Source organism: Vitis riparia, chromosome 2, assembly GCF_004353265.1.
Source record: "Vitis riparia cultivar Riparia Gloire de Montpellier isolate 1030 chromosome 2, EGFV_Vit.rip_1.0, whole genome shotgun sequence".
NCBI lineage: Eukaryota > Viridiplantae > Streptophyta > Magnoliopsida > Vitales > Vitaceae > Vitis > Vitis riparia.
The window spans coordinates 18,360,123-18,384,347 of record NC_048432.1 but is presented as its reverse complement, the minus strand read 5'-3'; the positions used below and the strand labels follow the sequence as shown (position 1 = coordinate 18,384,347).

The 24,225-nt window shown below is 31.1% G+C and overlaps 3 protein-coding genes across 3 annotated transcripts; 2 read left to right on the top strand and 1 right to left on the bottom strand.

The window, feature by feature from the left end:
• The first annotated feature begins 3,184 nt into the window (after positions 1-3,184).
• Positions 3,185-4,030, top strand: LOC117928216. The gene has a single exon (XM_034848137.1). The coding sequence runs from the start codon at positions 3,197-3,199 to the stop codon at positions 3,671-3,673; it is 477 nt and encodes a 158-aa protein (XP_034704028.1). The 5' UTR covers positions 3,185-3,196; the 3' UTR covers positions 3,674-4,030.
• Positions 4,031-19,029: 14,999 nt separating this feature from the next.
• On the top strand, positions 19,030-21,559 carry LOC117907614. Its single transcript, XM_034821219.1, has 3 exons — positions 19,030-19,184; positions 20,170-20,349; positions 21,270-21,559. Exons 1-3 carry the CDS (start codon positions 19,128-19,130, stop codon positions 21,285-21,287), a joined length of 255 nt encoding a protein of 84 aa, XP_034677110.1. The 5' UTR covers positions 19,030-19,127; the 3' UTR covers positions 21,288-21,559.
• Positions 21,560-21,782: 223 nt separating this feature from the next.
• On the bottom strand, positions 21,783-22,694 carry LOC117907607 (NAD(P)H-quinone oxidoreductase subunit S, chloroplastic). Its single transcript, XM_034821207.1, has one exon. The coding sequence runs from the start codon at positions 22,626-22,628 to the stop codon at positions 21,933-21,935; it is 696 nt and encodes a 231-aa protein (XP_034677098.1). The 5' UTR covers positions 22,629-22,694; the 3' UTR covers positions 21,783-21,932.
• Between the last annotated feature and the right edge of the window lie 1,531 nt (positions 22,695-24,225).

The window sequence follows — 24,225 nt, the reverse complement described above, 5'->3', positions numbered from 1 at the left end:
TGCAAAATTCAAAATTGATAAATTCAATTGTAAATTTCTAAGGTTATGTTTGGTTCTTGGAAAATACTATGAAAAGAAAATGAAAAGGAAAATATTTTTTTCATATTTGGTTGTTCTATGAAAAATATAAAATAAAATAAAATAAAAATAAAATTAATTAAAAAATTAAATATTTTTAAATTATTTAATCTTTATATTGGTAGGTTAAAATAAATAAAATAGGTTTGAAGTAACAAAAAATAAATAAATTTATCGAATTTTATTTTTATTTTTTTTTTCTTTCCTTTTACTTTTTTTTTTTTTGTATTTTCTTTCTTTTACATTTTTCCTTAAATTCTGGACCAAACTTAGATTAAAAGTTTTCTGGACTGTAGTTAAATTTGAATCTTTAACACAAAGCCACGAGCTGCAGAATATGATTTATTTTATTTTATTTTTATTATTATTTTTTATTATATTAAAAATTGGGCTCTTTTAGTCTTCAAAATAATCATTAATATTGTCTTCTATATGGTACCAACCGGAGTGATTTTAAATATATTTTTATTTTTATTTAAAAAAAATAAAAACCGAATATGATTACGTGTTAAAGAGGTACCGTTATGTATATATATATTAATGGCCTTCACAAAAACCGACAAAAGAGTCGGTGTGGTTGAAGACAAAGTGGTGAATTTTTATGGTTTGATGCAGGAAGGGTTGGTGAGACAGTGGGGCTGGAAACTTGTATTAATGCCCGTGACATTGTCTGGAAAATCAGAAGTGTTCTTGTGAGTTTAGAGTTTGATTCGGAATTTGCTTCCTTTAGTGCCTTCACTTCCACGAAAATTCCCTTCGTCAAATTTATGTTGCTTCTAGACAGACTACTTCTCTGGAGCCAAAAAGAAAAAGAAAAAAAAACAAAATTTCTATTATTTTGTGGAAATAAAAAATTCAGATAATACAAAAAACTCGCGCAGAAGTAACTTGTCAAACATAGTTTTCTCTCTCTCTCATATATATTAAGCAAAAGAGAGTGGCAAATAGAAATACGAAGAAGATTGAGAAATATTTAGGAGTTTCGTGTTTTAGATGCATATATAAGGAGTGAAAAAGGATAAAATGTTTTGAAGTCTAATAATTATATTTGATTTTTATGTTTTAGCAATAATTTTTTTAATAATTTAGTGGAATAATCTTTTATATCCATAAATGTAAGTACGATTGATTCAATCATATTAAAATCTTGTATATTTTAAAATGTGGATGATTTTACGTACATTATTGTATTAATATATTTCCATTGAAGCTTTCATTGTCACAATACTTAAGTTTATTTTTATGCATTTTATTTTTTATACAAAATAATTTTGAATTTATTTATTTAATTTTTAAATATTTTTTAGTTTTTCGACTATTATTTTCATTTTTTTAAATATATCATGAATCGAGTGTTTTTTTTTTTTTATTATTAAATATTTTTTATTATTTCATTATGATATTGAATAATACTTTCTATAAAAGGATATCATCAATAAGAGGTGTTACAAGGTACATCCGGGTTTCATTTTAGTATGATATCTATATATATATATATATATATATATATATATATATATATATTTTATATCTTGATCATATATGTTTGTAATTAATTTTATATACTTATATCCTTGAATGTCATCGTAATTTTTTATTTTTAATTATAAGCCAAATAGATTATTATTAGAGCTCAAACATGGAAAATTGATTTTGTCAAGTTAGCCTTGAGTGGACTATTGTTTTCTCAAACAAAGACTTGAATATGGATTTTATTAATCCTATAATATTGGGATCCTTTCCTCCATTAGTCAAATAATACAATTTCCTCGTAGTTTAGTTAAAAAAAAAATCATCCAACTTTTCCAAATGATTTTTATTAATATCCCTCGTTGCATGTAAGAAATCTCAAAGCTGTTCACATCAATTGGGTCAAAAAAAGAAAAGAAAAGAAAAGGCAAAAAAAAAAAGGTTGATGTGTCTAAAGCAAGTTACTTTGGATATTCATCTTTTCATGACTTTTTGATAAAATGCCAAACCTGCTTTCTCAAATTAAAGTAATGATTAGACAAGAAAACAAACACTTAAAACATGTCCAAAATTGGTTGAAAAATATTTGATTTTGGTATTGAATGCCCTCTCAATAATTTTTTTGTAAAATTAAGATTTTTAATTGAAACTTTGACAAAGTTTATAAAATTTTTTTCACTATTTCTTAAATAATTCCCTCTCAATAATTTATTTTTATTTAAGGAAATTTATGTTTGTTTATCGGACTAGTGTAATAATTTATTTTCAAATTATTAATCACTAAATAAAAATTTATTAGTGTGTTAGATCATGTGATTTAAAAACAATTTTTTAATTTTAAAAATAAAAATTTGTTTTTAAAATTTTGTTTTTTAGAAAATAAGTAAAAATTATTTTTATTACATTTAAAAAAAATATGAGTTCGTTTAATCATATTTTTTAAAACTTATTTTTAATTTAAAAATAATAATAATAACAGTTTTTAAAAACAAATTCTAGAAAATATGTTCCAATGGTACCTTAATTATTTTACTGAAAAAGGCAAAAGAATATTTGAAAAAAGAAAAAGAGAAAAAAAAAGTGGCTACTTTTAAGTAAAGTGAAATAAATGAGGAATTTGGGTGAGGGTGAATTTGATAGCTTCCTTAGCCATAAAGAAGGGTGCCGACACCTTGGGAAAAGTACGTACAATTCCATCTCGTTAATGTTCAAATAATTCAACGTTCAACTACGAATATTTAATACGGTTATTAATTATATTTGAAATTTAGTTCTACTCGCGCTAGTATTTATATGTGACAGACAGAATCCACAGGTGATGTCGGCGTGACGGAGGAATTAAGTACTTTTTCGCTTCTTTTGTAATAAAATTGAAAATAATATTTGCATGTATTTTATGTTTTAAAATCAGAAAAAAATAAATTTTAATATATATATATATATATATATATATATATATATATATATATATATATATATTTCGGGAGGACCGTCACGGGAAGAGACAAATGTTGTCACTAAGCATTTGGCGAGTAGAAAAATCAAACCATATGGAGAAAAACAAGTCTACGTGAAATATAATTTATTCATAGGTAAGTAGGAGTTATAAATATATATACCCATATCCTTCAATCCTCCCCCACCTCACATGCACACCAGCTACTTACAAACCTCCAACAACCACTTATTTATTAGGCTGCTTCGCCTCATCCCTCTTAGCCTCGATCCATCAAAGCAGCTTTCAGCCCTGCACTTTAGTTTGGAGGCTAGTTTTCCCAGAAGAAAAGCTGGTTTTTTGGAGCCCAAGATTATGGGAAATTGCATGGAAACATGCAGAGAGAGGCACGAAGCAGAAGAAGAGGAGAGAAATCAGGAGAAGCAAGGGGGGGAGGAGGAGAAAAAGGGAAGTGGGTATGGGGTGAGGGTGAAGATAGTGCTGACGAAGGAGGAGTTGGAGTGGATGATGTTTCAGTTGAAGGATAAAGGAGGGAAGAGCTTGGAGGATGTGTTGAGGGAGATAGAGAGAGGGAGATCATCGGCGGCGACTGCTGGGAAAGTTGAAGGGTGGAAACCTTCTCTTGAGAGCATCATGGAGAGCCCCGAAGTCGTTGAGATGGAGAGATGACCTCTTTCTTCTTTTTTTTACCCTACCGTTTTGTGTCTCCTTCATACTGTTTTTGCATATGGGTGATGAATGACCCAAAGATCTGTAAATTATATGTTTTTGGTTTATTCGGAGAGCCCTCATGTGCTTTGAGAATCACGAGTTCTTTCACTTGGATCTTTTTTGGGGTTTTTTCATATGGTTGATGACCCGATCCCGATATCTCGTGCTTTTCTGCCTAATATTTCTCCTAATTCCTCCTCTTCTTCTCACTGGTAATGTACCACTGTTGCTTTGCAGTTTCTAAGAATTAGTCTTCTTATGTAAGTGGCTTTAATTTGCCTAAAAATCCCTAAGGATTTTGCAATTTCTTTCAAATCTAATGTAATCCAGCCCTTTCCACATCTAAAGATCAAAACCCAGATGGGGTTGATGCTACTGACCATAATTTCTCAAACCCACCAAACTGATAAAAAAAAAAAAAATTGAAGATTTCAGGAAACTAAGAGATCTGTGAATCTTACTCACATCAATTTTTACAGAAGGTTTTGCTTTCTAGTGTACTTCATTGCTTCTAAAGATGAAGTTGGACTCCATTGATAAACCTGAAATGATCACAAAGGTACCATAGTTTTGAGAAGGGTAAAAGGTCAATGAAATGCCATTGACCCCACAGCCCAGTTGCTTTCCTGGGAAATCCCTACGCGATCGCAGTCAAGTGGTTCTTATGTTCAACAGTAGATCGTGTTAAAATGGAGAAAAAGGGAAAAAGGGGGAAAAGAACTGATAAAAAAGACGTGTATGCAATCACATCACTGGACCAAATCAAACTTTATAGATAAAGAAAGTCCCAACATATTTATAGAAGTAAAGGCAAAAAAATTTTGGGCTGAGTTTTATCCTGGTGAATCAGGCACCTTTGGGATCCTAATATGGCTTGATTTGATCAAGCTCTTGTTCAATATTAATCAAAGTTCAAATAAGCCTGTGTCTCTTAACTCTTCGGTGGACATGAAAAATTGATTCGTGCCATATGGAACATATAGAATTGGCTCTAAGTAATGGGGTTGTTCAGTTTTCTGAAGGTGATCAATGTATATGCCAATTGGGCTATCAATCGTATGCTGAAACTGAGGGGTCCTGGTCGATTGGTCGATGAATCCCACACCGTAATGCTTTCAAATATGTGGCAGCCTTGCTTATGATCACTAGACTGGTCGCTTGATGACTGAATGATCAGTGATGGAATTCTAGATATAAAAATTCTCTCGCCAGTTTTGACGTGAATCCACCTAGAGAGGGCCTCCTCTTGCTTTTGTGAGAGAAAACACCTAACTAAGAAATTTTCTAGGAAAAGAAAATTTGGATTTTTCTTGAGAAAATGACCTCCACCATCTTAAGTGTAAGACCACTGTTCCTCATGGATTACAGTTGTTTTTACAAAGACAAATCATCCATACTCTTACTTTGATCTTGTTTTGAGTAGAAATCAAAAAACCCCTGAAATGACTGCAACATCATAGCTAAAGGTTTAGCTTTAACAGGCTCCAAGGAAAATCAATGAAGAGAATGCGGTAAAACTTGATTCGACCGAGAGGGACACTAGTGGATCTTGCATTAGACAATCATATCGTACTCTTTTCTGATACCTTGGAAGATTGGCTTCCTAGTGTTGACCAAACCATACACGTGAAAAACAGTAAAGAAAAAAGGATAAAAGATTAATGTAATTCAATGATGAATGTAATCTTTACATTCACGAAACACGATCCAACAACACCTAACTTGGTCCTATAATTTTTACCTCTTCCAAGGTTTTTCACCTTGTATCACATGTTGACTATTTTTCTCAATTTCTTTATTTATATTTCCCTACATTAGTTTTTCAATTAGAAAGTGGGTTGGATTGACAAATTGCGTTAAATTGACAATTACATTCTGTTCATTTCGAGACATTGTATAGTTGATAAAATGAAAATAATATTATTTTATAAACATAAAATAAAACAATTCATCTAAAAAGATATAAGGTTTTAACGTAGTTTGATCAATTATGTATACATCAATAAATAAGAGAAAATAATTATATTATATCATATAGAATATTATAAAGGGTAGAAACCTTATCCAAACATCCCATATTTTTTCTCTTTCTTGTATCCACACCCTTAAATTATGTGTTTCTGCCGCTGTTGGTGCCTCCTATTTTTTCTTACAATTTATCGATTTCGTATGTTTCTTTATCTCACTTTTTCATCTAATAATTATAGAATACCAATAAAATATTCTTAATAATTGTTTTTATTCTATAAAAAAAATCTAATGGTACAAAATAAATATTAATTTAAAAAATATTCTTTATAAAAAGCAATTTATACTAATTAAAAAAATTGAGATAGTTTCCAACATGTGATATCGATGTTATTAAATTGATGAATTAAGTTAGAAATACATTTTATTGATATTAAAAGAGTGTTGTCAATAATTTGTTACATATGATTTAATTATTAAACTTTGAAAGAAAAAAAGGAAAGGGTTTTTTTTCACTTCAGGTGCTGACTTTCCAGCTGAAGTTTGGAAATGTGGTAGGTGGATTCAACAGAAGACGGGTACATAATTTCCATGCGCCCAGCACACAACAGCAAAGCATCTAAAGGTGTGGGAGAGCTTTGAAATTTGCTGCAGAGCAGTCTGGGGTTTGAGAGAGACCCCCTTCCAAAAATCTTTGGGCTTATTATTAGACCAACATGCCAATCGTCAACTTAACCTTCATTTTTCTCCCAAACCTTTCTTGACTTGATGCCCATGACTCTCAATAGATCTATTGTTATAATAGTAATAATAATAATAATAATTAACATTACATCAACCCAAGAATAACTCAAGTTGAAGTTGTCTAATCCAAGCTTAATCTAATGCAACAATTTGGTATAATAATAAAAAAAAATATTTAATTTTAAAATCTAATTATTTCTTTTATATATAAAATACAATATAATTATCTAATTAAAATTATTAAGTACTTAATTTGGGTTTGGGTTGCCCAATGTCCCAACCAAGCCCAACCCAGATTCAATATTCTAAATTTTTTTAATGTAAAAAATATATTGCATCCTAATTAAAATAAAATAAAATATCAACCATGTATATTTGAAAATCATTGTATAATTTATAGTTTAGTAAATAATTTTTCTTTCTTTATTAATAATATTTATGATTAAAAATTTAATATTTATAAAAAATATTATATCATATTGTTAAATATATACAAAATGATATATATTAAATATTATGGTATTAATTTAAGTTGTGTTATTCATATATTTTTAAAATTCATTTATTTTTAAAACTAAAAATTTAATTTTTTTAATAAAAATTTCAAAAAAAAAAAAGAGAATGGACAAAAAGGATAAATTCATGATACATGTGATATCTTATCCCATATTTTAATTTAGGATTATTATATTTGCAATATAAAAAAAGAAATTGGAATGAAGAACATATTACATCATATTATTAAGTTATTTTATGTATTACTTTCAAATGTTTAGAATTTAAAAATAATGAAATTTCTTATATATTTAGCATTATTTGGAAGTCTCCCCACAATTTATTTTTCAATGGGTAATTTTATTTCTTTATTAATAATTAAAACATTGAAAACTTTATAAATAAATAATATTTTATTTTATTTTATTTATTTTTTTGGTTTTAAACTTTTACTAGTGTTAGTGCACAACATTTCCCCAAATGTGATGATCCAATGATTATTCGAGTTACTAACCAATCTTCTAATGTCACATCTTTTATTAGTAGGTGTCTTAAAAGAGGTGACATTAGAAAGCTAATCAATCTTCTAGTGTCACCTTCTTTTGTTACTAGCCAATCTTCTATTGTCACCTTCTTTGTTAGTGGGTGTTTTAAAAGAGGTGGCATTAGAAAGGCTAATCAATCTTCTAGTGCGACCTTATTTGTTGGTGGGTATCTTAAAAGTGGTGACATTAGAAGATTGGCTAACAACCCGAATAGTCACTAGATCATCACATCCAAAAGGTTGTGCACCGAGAAGATAGAGTATCTTGTATGAAGACAATTGTACCTTTTTTAATTCTTCATCAATTTTGATGCCTCTAAGCAGCTATATTCTTAATGATCTACACTTCCTTAAATGGGAACTAGAAGTAATAAAGTCTGCTATGTTCCCGAAAGCCACTTTTGGAAACAGAGGATATGCCAAATCTCTCTCCGAATGAATCAAATAGAACATGGAACCAGCTCAAACAAACAGCAATTGTAACTTTATAACATGCTTCTATGGTCAAGCTGATATCTTTTGTGGCATATAACTTATCTATTGGGGACCGCAAAAGCTCCTCAAAAGCGCTTATGTAGAGACCACTAAGCACATGTTTCACAACCTTGAAAGGGGAAATCACACCCACATGTTTCACACTTCTGGGAAGCACGGAAATGGGTAGTGGATTCTTCACTGTGTCATTAAGAGAGGAGAAACCAATAAGAATATTAAAACAATACACACCAATCCTAGGTGCTTCCGGAAATAATAGTGGATCCCACACAACGGTCAAAATATTTGAGTTTATTTTATATAGGTATGTATCAATCCCAAATATCTACCACACTTTTGCATCCAACCAATCTTAGTGTTATCATCTTTCAAGAAAGTTTGAAGTTAGAAGAAATATTTGGTCAAAGATTTGAATCATAATCTAATTATTTTCATGGATTTATTTGAAAAATAATTTATTTTTTATATAAATATCCTTTATTATTTTAAGTATTTATTATAGTTTTTATAATTATCATAATTTTATTGAAATGAAAAAAAAAAGGATAAAGTTATGTTTCAATGATTTGATACCTTACGAAAAAATAATTATTTTATTTTATTTTTCTTCTATTTTTCCCCACACCGAGATCTAAAGATAACCTTGAGATGTGAGTCCCAACAACATCAAACATCAACGCTGGTCTTGAAAAGTAGGATCAAAACTGAAAATTTTTGGGGTTTCTTATACGATTATGGCGGGCAAAAACTACAAGTTAGAGAATTAGAATGATTATATCAAGAGATGAACTAATATATCTAATCAAAACTGAAAAGCTTTCAGATTTCTTGAACAATTACAACAACAAATCTAACATTCTTCAGGTATACTCTTGAGCACCTCATCATGACGGCAAGTCTCAGGGTTAACAACACTAACCCGATTCGCTGGTATCGTCATCATTTCATGGACAACGTCCTTGAACTCTAGTCTCCCTCCATCTTTACACTTGGACAAAAGCCTCTCAGCTTCCTCCCTCGTCATCAAGATTTTCACTCTCATCGCCGCCCCTCTCCCTTCCCCTTCCCCGTTCTTCTTCTTCTTCTTCCTCTCCTCCATCTCCTCTTCCCTTCGAATCAATGGCGTTTTGCTCAACTCATCTCTGTACACCAAGTTATTTTTTTCACTGGAGGGCCTCACGAACTCAACCGCCTTATCGAAGACACCCCACATATTTTTCTGATCTGTGATGGATGAAGGAAGGTGAAGAGGGGATAGTGATATATATAGGGAAGAGAACGGGGTTAAGAGTGAGAGAAAAGTGGGAGTTCAAAGGACTAAGGAGTGTAGTTAGGGGCATTACTGTATTGTGGGTGTCAATGTGTCATCGGGATTTTGGCGTGAATATCGTGAAGAATCGAGGAAGTCGTCAATCGCACGAAGCTGGAAAATTCGTGGTTAGTTTTGCCATGCTTCAGAGGCCATTTACCAGTCAATGAAAGTGATCCACTAACCTATTATTAATTATTATCATTATATTAATGTTTTTATTATTATTATTATTAATTTGCTTTAAATTCTTTTTTTAGTAGCAGTCAGCGAAGGACAATGTTAGGTCTTTTACTTCAATTTTTGGAATTCTTTTCCAGTACGAATTCTGCGTTGAAAATTAATATATATGGTAAAAAAATTTCTTTCCAGAAAAAAATATTATTTTAATGAAGTTATTGGTTCATTTTTATATGTATAACCTAAAGTTATGTTTGGTTATTGGGTTTTTTTTTTTTTCTTTTCATTTTTAGATTTTTTGGAAACTAAATATGATCTAACAATTAATAGATAGAAGTCTTAAAAGTTAAAAGAGGTCTAAGGTTACGATAATTGTAAGAAGTCTTAAAAGGTAAAAGAGGTTTAAGGTTTCGATAGTAAGAAATAGTTGAATTAAGAAAAATAAATAAAAATATATTTTTAAAACTTATTTTAGAAAATAAATTATTTTTTAAAATTAAAATAATTCAAGAATAAATATATTAAATATTTTGGTTTTTCTAAATTTTGCAGTGGAATGATTTTTTATACCGATCTTTTAATAGGAGCTTTTGCAATAGGTTAGAGTGCATAAATATTTATTTTGGAATAGATTAATATTTTAATTTTTATTATTTTTTTAATTAGGAAAGATACAAGTTGTTGAAGGAGTCAATGCACTTTTTCAAAAGGTGCTTTTACCCCTTTTGGTGGGCTCCCCTGTCACTATGGAGAGGCCCATGAAAAACGACCTGTGGCCCATTTCCCCTGCTGTCGTTTTCAACGACATTTGGATTCATCCATTTATCCATTACGGTGGACTGGTTAAAACCTCACAAGTTATAGCATGTTTGGTAACTGCTTTAAAACGGTTCTAAAAACAAGTTTTTATGAATAATTTTTGAAAATTATTTTATGATTTTTATAGAATAAAAATTTATTTAAAAATATAAAATGTTTTTAACATATTTTTAATTTTTAAAAATATTTATATGCAATGTTTTATTTTTAATCATTTTAAATATTTATATAATTATTTTTTAAAATAGTTATTAGAAAACAAGTGAAAAAAAATTATTTGAAAATATTATATTTTTTGTTTTTAAAAATAAAAAATAGAAAACAGTTTTTTATTGTCAAGTAAGTTTTCTTAAATTTTTTTTTCTGTAAAACAAAAAACTGTTGTCAAATAAAAAATTAGTAATAATTTCTATTTTAATGTAGGAATTTTTAAAAACTAGTCTTTAAAAGATAATGACTTTTTAAAAAAAGTTACTACTTCCATTTAAATTCTTTTTTAAATATAATGTTAGTATTATGAATTTTTTATTAAATATTAAATAATTTTTAAATAAAGTGTCACTAATTTAATTTTTTTTTTTATAATAACAAGTTAAATGAAGTTTTTATAAAGACAACATTTTCCTAATTTCCTATTAAGTTCCAAATATAAAAGCTATTACTATTAAAATTAAAAAATAAATTTGAACTTCTTAGTGTCAATGCAAATAACACTCCCTAAATTTTATATAAATATTGATACTTTATTATTTTTTAAAAATAAAAAATTTTCCAAATTATTCCTTCATTTTTTGTTCTGCTCTTACCCAAAAGAGACCTGACTTTAAATATATGTTTATAGGGTTAAAAGAAGTTTATACTTATATATCCGATATGAAATATTATAATATTCTATTATTTTTTGTATTTATAAAAAGTTAAAAACTAAAATAAATAGAAATATATATATATATATATATGAAAAAGTAATAGTCAATTATAATCCATTCTAAAAATAGCAAAAAAAAATTATAGGTCAGGTAATTTAAAATCCAACCCATGACTGGGTCTACTAAAATGACAAATTTTAGTTAAGTCAAGTAACTAGACACGTAATTGAGTCATTAACTAAAGACGTGTTTAAATTAGGTCCTACCTGACCAGGTCAATCCACTTGAATTCCAAGACTATGATCACTGTCTTGGAACAGATGCAACATCTCAATAATTTCACAGCATCTTCCATGGAATCCAGGAAGCCCAAAAAAATATATATATTTTATTAGAAACTTGTTTTATTGCTCTAGAATTACCTTGAATTCCGCGTGTTGGGAACTTAGTACGATACTACGGTTAACCATTAGACGGGGTTTAGAACAAAGACCTGACCGTGACCAAAAAAAATAATCTTATATTGAAATAAAATTAAATTATTATATGAATATGTTTCTTATGTTGTTTTTTTCCTTTTTTTATTATTATTATAAAAAAATAATGGTATACCGCCAAAATTTGTCAGACAAATGTGTTTGAATTCAACTTCAATATTTTATTTGATTATAAAAAAAGAAAAAGAAAAATAGGGGGATTTAGTCAAATTTGTTTTTAAAAACTATTTTAAAGTTAAAAAATAAAAAATATTTTTTAAAAACAAATTTTAGAAAACATGATCAAAAGAATTTATATTTTCCTTTTGTTTTTTAAAATATTGATAAAAATAATTTTCACTTATTTTCTAAAACTTGTTCCTTATTTCATCTTTATTTTTAAAATTATTTTCAAAAAAACAATGGCCAAATAATACTACAAAATTTTTAAAACATTTTTTTGTTTTTAAAAACAAAAAAAAATGTTTTTAAATTACACGACCAAACATGTTTTATTTTTCAGAATTATTCTAAAAAACAGTCACCAAATAAACTCTTAATGGGTTGGGCTTAAATTCAACTTTAACATTATATTTGATTTTTTTAAGAAAAAGAAAAAAGTATTACATGTTTGAAAACTATTTTTCTGAACAATTTATATTCTTCATAACAAAAAACATATAAAATAAGTTTAGTAACCAAAAAACTTTTTTCTGTTTTATATTTTTAAGAAAAGAAAATATGATATTTTCAAATAACATCTTTTAATTATTTTAAAATTTTTATTTTTATTTTTTTTTATGATTGTTTTAAGAAATAATTATACAACATGTAGAATAACTAAAAATAAAATATTATATATAAAATTTATTTTTAAAAATATTTAAAACAAGTTAAAAACATTTTAAGTTTTTAAACAGACATTTGTTCTACAAAAATTAAAAAAAAAAATATTTTTCAAAACTATTTTTAAAAACAGTTATCAAATAAAGTCTAATTTTCTTAATATAAAAAAAATTGTTTTAAGATCATTTAATCTTTATATAAAAAATTGAAAATAAATAATAAAATTTTGAAATAATATATATAAATAATTTACCAACTTTCAAATTATTTTTTACTTTTTTGTCCGATTTTTTTCTCGAACAGTTTCCCTCAAAATTTTAAAATAAATTATAGATAATAATATTGAGTCAAGCCCAAGTAAGACGCTTATCTAATTTAACGGTGGTGTCATTGACAATTTCAACGATGGAACACAACTAAGCTTGTCAGGAACAATTAATTGTAGGAGCTTTGGATAAAATACATGTGGATGGAAGCAACTTGGGTCGAATACATAATTGACAATTGACAGATGTGCCTTGTCGAGATATGGTTAGACGTATTTCTCACGATAACGTGAATTGAATGATGTGAATTGCAATTTTTAACATCTTCTTAAGTTGCGAATGGCAATGTAGTGATTCGGTTTGAAAATTCAAAGCTCCAAAGGTAAATGCAAAGTGATGTGAGTTGCAATTTTTAACGTCTTCTTAAGTTGTGAATGACCATGTAGTGATTCGGTTTGAAAATTCAAAGCTCCAAAAGGTAAATGAAAAGTCATATTGGGTTTTAATGCATTTATTTAAGAAAAAAGATAAAAGTCTTTGAAGATGTTTTTTGAAAATAGTTGTCAAAAAATATTATACTGAGTAATTTTTATCTTAAAAATCAAATATGAAAAAATAGTTTTTCAATTCAAAGTTGTTTTAATTCAAAGTCGTTTCATAGCGTTTCTATTTGAACACGGTTTCTTTGAAAACACTCCTTTAAATAATTATTTATTGAAGTCTTTATTCAGAAAGTATAATAATTGATTTTTAAAATTTTTAAAAGTGTTTTATAAATTTTGTTTAATTTTTATTTTCAAAATCATTTTTTAAATTACTGGTGTTTTCTATGTCACTACCAAATAGATTTTTAGAGTGTCAATTTGGAAGTATTTTTCAATTTCTCATGTTTTCTTTAGAGTTGAATACAATCATATACAGATACAAAACAAAGGAATTTTAGGAACCTATTCTAGCTTATACACGGTTTGTGGCTAAAAACGTGGATGGCCCTTGAAGTAAGGGAAACAGATTTCTCTAATTTATCTAATTAGACAGCTCACCAACACTCCCCCTCAAGTCGGAGCATAGATATCTCTTATGCCCAACTTGTCAAGTGAGTTATAGAAGTTCCTTGCAGACACTGCTTTTGTGAGTATATCAGCTAACTGGTCTTCTGATTTAACAAATGGAAGCTAAATAATCTTTTCTTCAAGGTTTTGTTTGATGAAGTTTCGATCCACCTCAACGTGCTTAGTGCGATCATGTTGGACCAGATTGTGGGAGATAGCAATGGTTGCCTTGTTATCACATAACATGTTCATTTCAGAGCTAGGAGCAACGCCAATCTCAGGTAGCAGCTTTTTCAGCCAAAGAAGTTCACATATTCCTTTGACCATTCCCCGAAATTCAGCTTCAGCACTAGACAATGCAACTACCTTCTTTTTCTTACTCCTCCATGTAACTAGGTTGCCTCCCACAGAAGTAAAGTACCCTAAAGTAGATTTCCTGTCCGTGACGTTCCCTGCCCAGTCAGCATCTATGTAGCCAGCAACATTCAAATGACCATTCTTTAAGAACATAAGCCCTTTCCCAGGAGAGGACTTCAAATAACGAAGGATCCGCATTACGACGTCCATATGGTCTTCACTCGGGTAGTGCATGAACTGACTCACTACACTCACAGCATAAGCAATATTTGGCCGAGCATGAGATAAATAGATGAGTTTACCCACTAACCGTTGATACCTCTGTTTGTCCGCTGGCACCTGGTCTACATATTCTCCAAGTTTATGATTCTGGACAATTGGAATATCAACAAGCTTACACTCTAGTAATCCTACCTCTGCCAACAAGTCTAGTATATATTTTCTTTGGGAAAGAAATATACCTTATCTTGACCTTGCTACTTCAATGCCTAGAAAATACTTAAGCCCTCCTAAGTTTTTCATCTCAAACTCAGTTGACAATTGCTCTTGAAGCCTGGAGATTTCTTCTACGTCATCCCCTGTAATGATCATGTCGTCTACATAGACTATGAGGGCTGTTATTTTTCCCACTTGATGTTTTAGGAAGAGTGTATGATCATAATTGCTTTGTTGAAACCCATATTTCCTCATTGTCGAACTAAACCTACCAAACCATGCTCGAGGTGATTGTTTTAGTCCATACAATGCTCGTTGTAAACTACATGTGATCTTTGCCTCTGAGGTAGCAGTATAACCTGGTGGAATATCCATGAAAATTTCCTCTTCAAGATCACCATGGAGGAAGGCATTTTTCACGTCCAGTTGGTGCAATGGCCAATCTAAGTTTGCTGCAAAAGATAATAGAACTCTAACAATTTTTAGTTTGGCTACAGGTGAGAAAGTTTCCTGATAATCTATACCATATTTATGTGTATAACCCTTTGCTACCAACTTCGCCTTGTATCGATCAATAGACCCATCTACTTTATATTTAATGGAAAAAATCCACTTGCACCCCATTATCTTCCTTCCTTCAGGCAATACACTAAAAAACCATGTGTTATTTTTCTGCAACACCTCCAATTCTTCTTTTATAGCTTGAGCCTATTTCGAATCTGATAAAGCTTCTTCAACACTACTCGGAATCTGACATGAGGAGAGTGTATATGCAAAGGCTCTGAGAGGTTCAGATAATCTTTGAGTGGACACGTATTTGGCTATCGAATACTTGGATCATTGTTCTTCTATGTCTAGGGAGTATTGATACGGTGGTTTGCCTTTATTATGTCTGAAAGGTAGAACATAACCCATAGATGTATCTATAGCACTAGTTTGTAAAGATGTGATGGAAGAGCTTACCTCAGGGATATTTTTAGGAGGAGGGTCATCGGGTACTAAAGAGTGAAGGGATTCATCAGATTTTGCATCTTTCGATGATTCAGGTATAGGTTCAGCTTCAGTTCTTGGAGGTTCAACCATGTCGTTGCCATCATTCGGATGTGCTAGATTGTCACCAACGTCCAGCATTTCAACATCCAACCAATTTGTTATTCACCATGGATCTCCCCCTGAAGAGGGGAATTGGATATCGGTGATGGAAATTTTTTTTTTCAGATTCTAGGAAAGTGACATCCATGGTGATGTAGGTTCTTTTGCCAATGGGATCGTAGCATCTATATCCCTTTTTGTGTACTCCATACCCTAAAAATAGACACCAGATAGCACATGGATCCAACTTAGTTCGTTGATTCTTATGGAGGTGAACAAAAGCAACACAACCAAAAATTCGGGGAAGAATCATCAAAATAGTAGGTAATGAGACATGATTGGAAATCACCTTTAATGGAGTCTGAAATTGTAAGACTTTGGTGGGCATACGGTTCAGTAGATGCACGGCTGTGGCAACAACATCACTCCAGTATCTATTTGGCACATGTGCATTGATCAATAGAGCACGAGTAGTTTCTAAGATATGTATATTCTTATTTTCAGCAGTACCATTCTGTTGTGGGGTTTGAGAACAAGAGGTTTCATGGAGAATACCATGACTGTTAAAGTATGTTTGGAATTGTTGATTAACATATTCCCCTCCATTGTCAGAACAAAGGATCTTAATTTTGGCAAAAAATTGTGTCTGGACCATGGTATGAAACGATTGAAAAACAGAAAATACTTCATCTTTGTGTTTTAGGAGGTAAAGCCATGTCATTCTTGTGTAGCCATCAACAAAAATTACAAACCAATGATGACCAGAAGACGTAGTTATTGGGGAAGGTCCCTATACATCAGAATGGATTAAATCAAAAGGAATCATACTTTTATTCATACTCAAGGGATAAGAAGCCCTATGACTTTTGGCTAAGATACAAGTATCACATTTAAAATTTAAGTGTGTTACTTTGGAAAATAAACCAGGTAGTAAGTGCTTCAAATACCCAAATGATGGATGCCCAAGTCGATGGTGCCATAACCAAACATGTCTTTCCTTGTTACTAAGTGTGTGGTGCATGTGATTTGCTCTTCTCGAACTGAAGTCATCCACGTAGTATAATCCCCCCCTCTTAGTACCATGCCCAATTATTTTCTTGGTAAGAATATCCTGAAGAAGGCAAAATGTAGAATACATCACTACCACACAATTAAGATCTGCAGTAACTTGACTCACAGACGTCAGTCTATTCGAAAGAGAAGACACAAGTAATATATTAGATAATGAAAAGGAAAAAGATAAAGTCACTGTTCCAGCCCCTATAACCGGATAAGTAACCCCATTGGCATTTGTAACACAGCTCCGTCTCAGTTGAGTTGCATTAGAAAAATCATTTGAATCAAATGTCATGTGGTCTGTAGCTCCAGAGTCGAGAATCCAGTCATCATCATCATTGTGAGTAGAGATATGAAGTGTCTTACCAGAAATACCTGGATCATGTGGAGATTCTACTTGAGGGATGAGGGATAATGAAGGATCACAAGTAATCACGACAACTTTCCTAGTGTGGTCATCATTAGCAGAGGTTTCACGTTTTTTTCGTGCTTGAAAGTCGTTCCACCAATCTAGATACCCATGTAGTTTGAAACAGGTGTCACGGGTATGTATGGAGTTGCCACAATGTGTACACTTCATGCCATTAGATGGTGTTTTGGTTTTGGATGATGAGTTGGATTTTCCACTGCTTAGAGAAAGAGCCCCTGGTTTCGGTGGCGTCTGGTAGTGACTTCTCTTAATCCCTTTGGATGCCATAACTGGTCCAGGAGTGGTATCTGCACCTGAGATCATCACCATTTGTCTGACATCTTCCCTACGAACAAAAGCGTAGGCCTGTTCCACCGTAGGGAATGGTTTTAATTGGAGCACATCACTTCGAGTTTTATCCAGTCTATCATCTAGTCCATCAAGGAAAGTATAAACCTGATCTTCCTGTAGAATCGAGTTGTATTTCTGTATACCGATCGGAGCAGTTGAAGAATCGACAAGCAAGGGTTGAGGGGAGGTTTGAGCTTTGGTCAAGACCTCTGTCATTTTTGTCGTTAGATCGTTAACGATGGAGTTGATCTGGGGAATGAGAGGTTGTGTTAGGTCTCTGGATTCCGCCATGGATTCTATTGGGTCTAGGGTTTTTATGGTCACACGGTGGTTTAAGCAGAGGTCTTAGGGACTTGCTTTGATACCCTGTCAATTTGGAAGTGTTTTTCTATTTCTCATGTTTTCTTTAAAGTTGAATACAATCATATATAGATACAAAATATAGGAATTTTAGGAATCTATTCTAGCTTTACACGGTTTGTGGCTAAAAATGTGGATGACCCTTGAAGTATGGGATTTACATTAAAACAAAATTTTCTAATTTATCTAATTAGACCGCTCATGCCAACATTGAGTTTGTTTAGTAACTTTTTTAAAAAAATTAATTATGAAAAATAATTTTTGAAAACAATTTTTAAAAATTATTTTTAAATTTTATAGAATAAAAATCTATTTAAAAACCTAAAATGTATTTGATATTTTAAAATATGTTTTAAAAATATTTTTTATATTTAATGTTTTATTTTTAATTATTATACATGTTTGTAATAATTATTTATTAGAATAGTTCTCAAAAAACAAGTAAAAATAATAAAAATAACTAAAAGATGTTATCTATAAACACTTTGTTTTATATTCTTAAAAACAAAAAAATAATTTTTGGTTGCTTAATGTGTTTTCTGTATTTTTTATTTTATAGAAAAAAACTATTATAAAAAACAGTTCCTCAACATATCCTTATTCTCTATTTGATTGTTTTGTAAAATATGGTTTAAAAAAATACTTGATAATACCTTAAATTTATTTTACAAAATAATACATTTTCAAAAAAAAATGTTTTGAATCAAAACTTCATCAAACATATTTTTTTAATTTAAAAAAATTAATTAGTATTCTAAAAAAAAAAAAAAAAAAACTATGTTCAACAATTATTTTCAATCAAATTCTAAATTTGAAGGAAAAAAAGAAAGAAAATATTCAAAATACTCTGATATGGACCCAAACGCTAGTCTTTAAGAGTTAAATGCATGATAGGCCCAATATGGGCCCCTTGTCACACAGGCTTTTATATCTTGGACATGGCCCATTACAAAAATATTAATCGGCCCGTCCAGGAGTAAAGTCCAAGCCCAAATAACGTTGTTTCCCCATACTTTCTCTGTCTTTTTCTTTTTCTCATATGTTGATTTGAATTCATACCCAAGATGCCAAAATTTCATAACAATTTCATATCTACCCTCCCATTTTGGGCCTTTTGAGCCTAAAATCGTGGCCCAAGCCCAAGGAACCTCCAGACCTAGATTTACGGTCCAGATGGCTGACACACCCCATACAGCCTACACTACCCCACACCTCGGCCACCTAGATCTCCACCGTCAACCCCACAAACCCTTCTCCATTTTCGCAGAAACACAGAGCCAGAGCTCGAGATGGGCGCAACACAAGCGATGAAGAGAATTCCGCTTATCAAGTTTCCTCAGAGGCACCGCAAACCCTCCGGTTGGTACAGTTTCTCGCAATCTTCAATGTTATTTTGGGGCTTTTTTCATCTTTGATTAATGATTTCTTTTTCTTTTTTCCATTTCCATAAATTTCTTTATTAGATTGTCAATTCCCAATATATTTGTTTTGGGTTGGTTATGTGAATTTTAGCCCAAGATTGTTCAATTTGGAAAAGCTTGTAAGTTGTCTGGGAATGAGAACTGTTTTCTGTTTTATTTGGGAAAAAAAGAAAAAAGAAAGATATTTGGCACAGGAAAACTGAAATGTTATAAGAAAATATGTTTGGCAAGACATTTTCCCAAGAAAAAAAAATCTGAAAATGAATAATTCTGAGAAAAAGACTAAAATGTTGTCGGGTGCTTTAGAAATGCAAGTAATTTGAAATTTGAGGATGTTTTAGGTTGGTTTTTTTTTTTCCTAATGTTTGGTTATTTGGAAAGATAGGGGAAAAAAAGAGGGAAAAGATGCAATATAAATTTTATTTTAAATAAATATCAAAATAAAAAATATTTTTCATTTAATGGTATATGATATATTATTCCTTTTATCAAATACAAATCAACTACATAATGTATTATCTCTGAAATGATATCCTTGTTCCCATCCAATTGCATATCATATCAGGGTATACATTTCCAATCCCATCTAACCAACCAAACAATCAAATGTTTGTCTAAATAAAAATAAAGAAATGTAGGAAAAAGCCTATTTTTTAATAATTTAATTTTTTTTTTCCCCTCAAATTTTCCATAGACAATCAATAATAGAAAATTTTTATAGATTTTCATTACCTTTTTCCTTTCTTAGTATTTTTCTTTCATTTTCTTTCCCAAGAATAATTTTTATTTTGTCATCAATCAGGAGCTTGAATTCAATGCCCCATGATTATTGCAAATTGGGTCTGCATTGTGTGAAACTGTGAAGTGATTTTATGTGATCATTGCAGTTTGAGTGTTAAGGTGATTGCTTCGCAAACCCTCCGGTTCTGCATCTGCATCCCAGGCAGTGTCTGCAGATGGGAATGCTCAGCAGAGTTCCTTTACTAGGATGAAGGTTCCTGTTGCCCCTTCAAATGTTGGTTCAGGAGGGAAGGCTTCTCTCCAGCCAAAACGAACTCCAGTTTCTAATGAGGAAATTGAGGCTATTTTGGTATGTAAAATGAGAATTCTAACATTTACTGCTCTAGTCTCTCTTTTGTTCTTCCACCTTTATCCGTGTTACCAAAAATCACCTTTGTCTTTTTGTTAATCGAACAAGGATTGTTGAAGTTGTGGACAAAGGCCAATCCACTATCCACTATAACGGGTCATTGTCGATTATGGAATATACCATTAGCCAGTGAATATTCGAGTCCATATAAAATATATGCCATTCTCCTTACAAGGATAATTTATTGTTGTTTTTGTGAAGTATTAAATATGAAAGAATCCTCTGTATGGGATTGCTGCATGGCCCATTCATTTGGTTGGCTAGTTTCATCTATTTTTAATAATTGAGAAAAATAGTGCAATGTTTGGTTTCAAGAAAGTAGGAAGAAAAAAATATTAAGGAAAGTTTTACTATGAAAAACACGAAATAATATTAAATATAATGAAAATTACTTAATAATTTATGTACAAGACTTAAAATAAGTAAGATAAGTTTGAAGTAGCATATAAAATAATTTATTAACTTCAAATCTTTTTAAAAAAATTTTCTTTTCTTTTTCTTTTCTTTTACTTTTCCTCTCTATTTTGTTTGTCTCGTATTTTTCCTCAAATTTCCCGGGAACCAAACATAGCCTAAATAATTGGCATGGACCATGGCTCAGAATCAGCATGAGTGAATGATTAAACCATTTTACAGTTGTCGTAACCATGGCTTGAAAATTAGTTGTTTGGTATGATGGTTGAGATTTTCCTTCCGGGTTGCAACTTGCAATGCATACAAGGCGGGGACCCTGACAAGGAGCCCTGCCTTGCTGTGTGTATGTACTGCCTCATATGACCGTGGCTTGTATCCTCTTGTCGCCTTCTTGAATTGGTAATGGCTTCTTCATGTGTTTTTTTTTTTTCCTTAAACATTTGCAGTTGGGAGGCTGCTTCTGATCTTTTGATGGAGCTCTGAGACAGGAAGTCGATGTATTGGGCTGTTCTTTGTCTTTTGAATTTCTTTCTTTATTTTGTGGAAATCAAATTTTTTTACTTTCTACATAAACAGAGAAGGTTATAATGCAACGATCGGCTTTCTGAAATCTTCTACATAAACAGCTGTATCTTGAGGAGATTATAATGTAATGATCAGCTTTCTGAAATCTTCCCAAGCGGAAAAACTAATTATATCTGGAGAAGGTTATATGCAAAGATCCAGGTTTCTGAAATCTTTCCCTAGTGGAAAAACTAATTGATATCTTTGATGACCAAACACACAGGACAAGGATAAGAGACTGAAGTTAAGCTTCTGCATGAGGTATGCCTTTTCTGATCCTAATATAGAATCTACTAAAGCTCTGGTTGTTGGACATTGAAGTTTTGTAGATATTGTCTATTCTAATCCTAATAGGCCTAATGGTTCTTATGACGTTAAACGTGTCTATGTATATATGTAGGATCAGCAATTTTTTCTTCTATGCAACATGGGATATTACAAAACTGTTTATAATCAACCAATCGGCTGTCTAAGTTGCAATTATCAAAGTAAGAGGCTTACAAATATTCTTACATACAACTGAGAGATGAAAAAACAGTGAATGGTCATGCCTCCTGTTCAAGTAGAGTTTCAAGGATCGCAGACTTGGGATTTTTCATTGGAGGTCCCTTGTCCCTACGTTGGAGCTCTTCAAGCCGGAAAGTAATTAACCTGTCCCAATTCCCTCCTTCAAACAGAACACCAGCCTTGCCATCAGTTATTCTCTGTACAATGCCACAATACATGTAAAAAGGATTATTTGGGTTCTTCACAATGGCAATCATACCAGGCATCAGTAGTGGCAATTCAGGTGGTTTTGGCTTCCTTAATCTTGCATTCTCAATTATGTTTCCTGAAGTTTTCTCCGGAGGTGGGTTCTTCTCTAGGAATTGTTTCAAACCCTTTTCGCCACCAGGAAAACCGCCGGTTAAACCTAGCAACTCCTTATCAAAACCATCTTCTGGAACATCATCAACAGCTGCCAATGCTGGTTTTTCTTCATCTTTGACACTATCCGGAGATGGGGCTGGTTCTATGTTCCTCTTGAGTTCTTGTTGAAGGCCTTCTTCGCCATTACAGAGACCTCTTCCTCCCATGATTCCAAAGAGGTCGAACTTGGCACTGGCTTTTACAGTTAAGGGTGTTCTGGTTCTTGAGAGAGAGGCCTTCTGGAGATTGTTGGGGAAATGGCCTTGGCCTAGAAAGTGAGATTTGTGAAGCAGAGGGCGTTGAAGGCTGGGGACAGTGAAGGAAGAAGCCATGGCTCTGCAGAGGCCAGCCTGGGGGAGAGAGAAAAGAGAGCAGAGAGAAGAGAGAAGAGAGAAGAGAGAAGAGGAAAGAGAAAAACTTTGCTATATATCCTGACCACATATAAGGGCTTTATCCTAAGTTTCTTTCTGTCACCTTTTCATTAGTGAAGTGTGATTCACATTTATCTGGATATGAAGTGTCTATCAAAAAAAAAGTTTATCTGGATATAAAGTGGGTCCATTTTCAAGACATTGGATGCTGTCTGGAGTGTGTTGCTGCAAATCTGGCCAGCAGAAAAACTAAGTGTGGATTCCTTGAATTGGAGTGTGGCCTCAGGAGCCTGGTTGCTACAATAAGTGGCCTGTGCCCCATACAACACAAATGTCTAAACTGATCGGCTCTGATGAAAATCTAATGCTATCCATTCAAGAAAGTTGGGGTTGTTTGACAAGTGCTCAAAAAATAATTATTGAGAGCACATGTTAAAAATAGTTCTCAATCATTTTTAAAAGTGGAATTCTATTAGGGGACTCAACCATGAAAGACAAGACTGGTTAGGTTTATTTGGGAAGTGTTTTTGAATATGGTTTTTAAAATAGTTTTGAAAATTGTTATAATTATTTTTTAAAGTAATTCTTAAAAACAAATAAAAATAATATAAAATAACTAAGAGATGCCCTTAGGAAAAACATTATTTTTGTTTGAATGTATTTAAAAAAAATATTTTTTGATGATTGTTTTTGAAAAATGCTTGTTTGAAAAATTGAAATATTTTTAACTTGTTTGAATGAAACCTTAAAGTGATGTGTGGAATTCTTAAAGCGATATAATTTCAATGAAACCTTGAGAATTCAAATCGAAAAATGTGAGGCAAAATGTGAAGACAATAAAATAAAGAGGAAAAGTAAAATAAAATAACAAGCGAATGAAAATAAAAAATAAATTCAAAGTCAATAAATTATTTTTATTTATATTTTTAAATTCATTTTATTTATTTCCTTTTGATTAAAAGATTTAAAATGTATAAAATTCTGATTTTAATTATATTTTATTTTATTTTATATTTTTTTATAGTGAAATTAAATATAAAAATATCATTTTTCTCAATATTTTTTTCTTTTTGTTATATTTTTCATGAACCAAACATAATCTAAAGATCTTCTCGGATCATTGTAAATACTGAGAATGTTTATTTATTTGTTTGTTTAACAGAAAAAAAAATGATATTAAGTTTAAAGTTATATGAAAAATTAAATTAACTAAGAACAGGAATCGAAATGCAGGTACGAAATTGGGAACCCACCATAAAAAATATAAAAATAAAAAGTTGGATAAGCATATCCATATCCAAACAAGACGATATTGATTCCTTAGTAGTCTTTTGTGACCTTTCTCTTGTGCCCTTGCGATGTACTCACAAATTCTCGGCTCCCCGATTCCTGCTGCAATCATGTCCTTGAAGTGAAATTACTGAGTTTTCTTGACTGCCATCTCTGCTTTTCATGGATGGAGTCAATATGCGCAAATGACCATACATATGCATATTTAGATTCCGTTGTAGAAAGGGAGCTGTGGTTTCTTTTCCCCTTTTTTTTTTTGTCTTTTTAT

What these genes read in the sequence shown, in the direction of transcription:
- LOC117907607 (XM_034821207.1), bottom strand. Translation starts at nt 22,628, where the DNA reads ATGGCTTCTTCCTTCACTGTCCCCAGCCTTCAACGCCCTCTGCTTCAC.
- LOC117907614 (XM_034821219.1), top strand. Translation starts at nt 19,128, where the DNA reads ATGGGCGCAACACAAGCGATGAAGAGAATTCCGCTTATCAAGTTTCCT. An exon ending in TCAAGTTTCCTCAGAGGCAC is followed by an intron (nt 19,185 to 20,169) that starts CGCAAACCCTCC and finishes AGGTGATTGCTT; the next exon opens with CGCAAACCCTCCGGTTCTGC.
- LOC117928216 (XM_034848137.1), top strand. Translation starts at nt 3,197, where the DNA reads ATGCACACCAGCTACTTACAAACCTCCAACAACCACTTATTTATTAGG.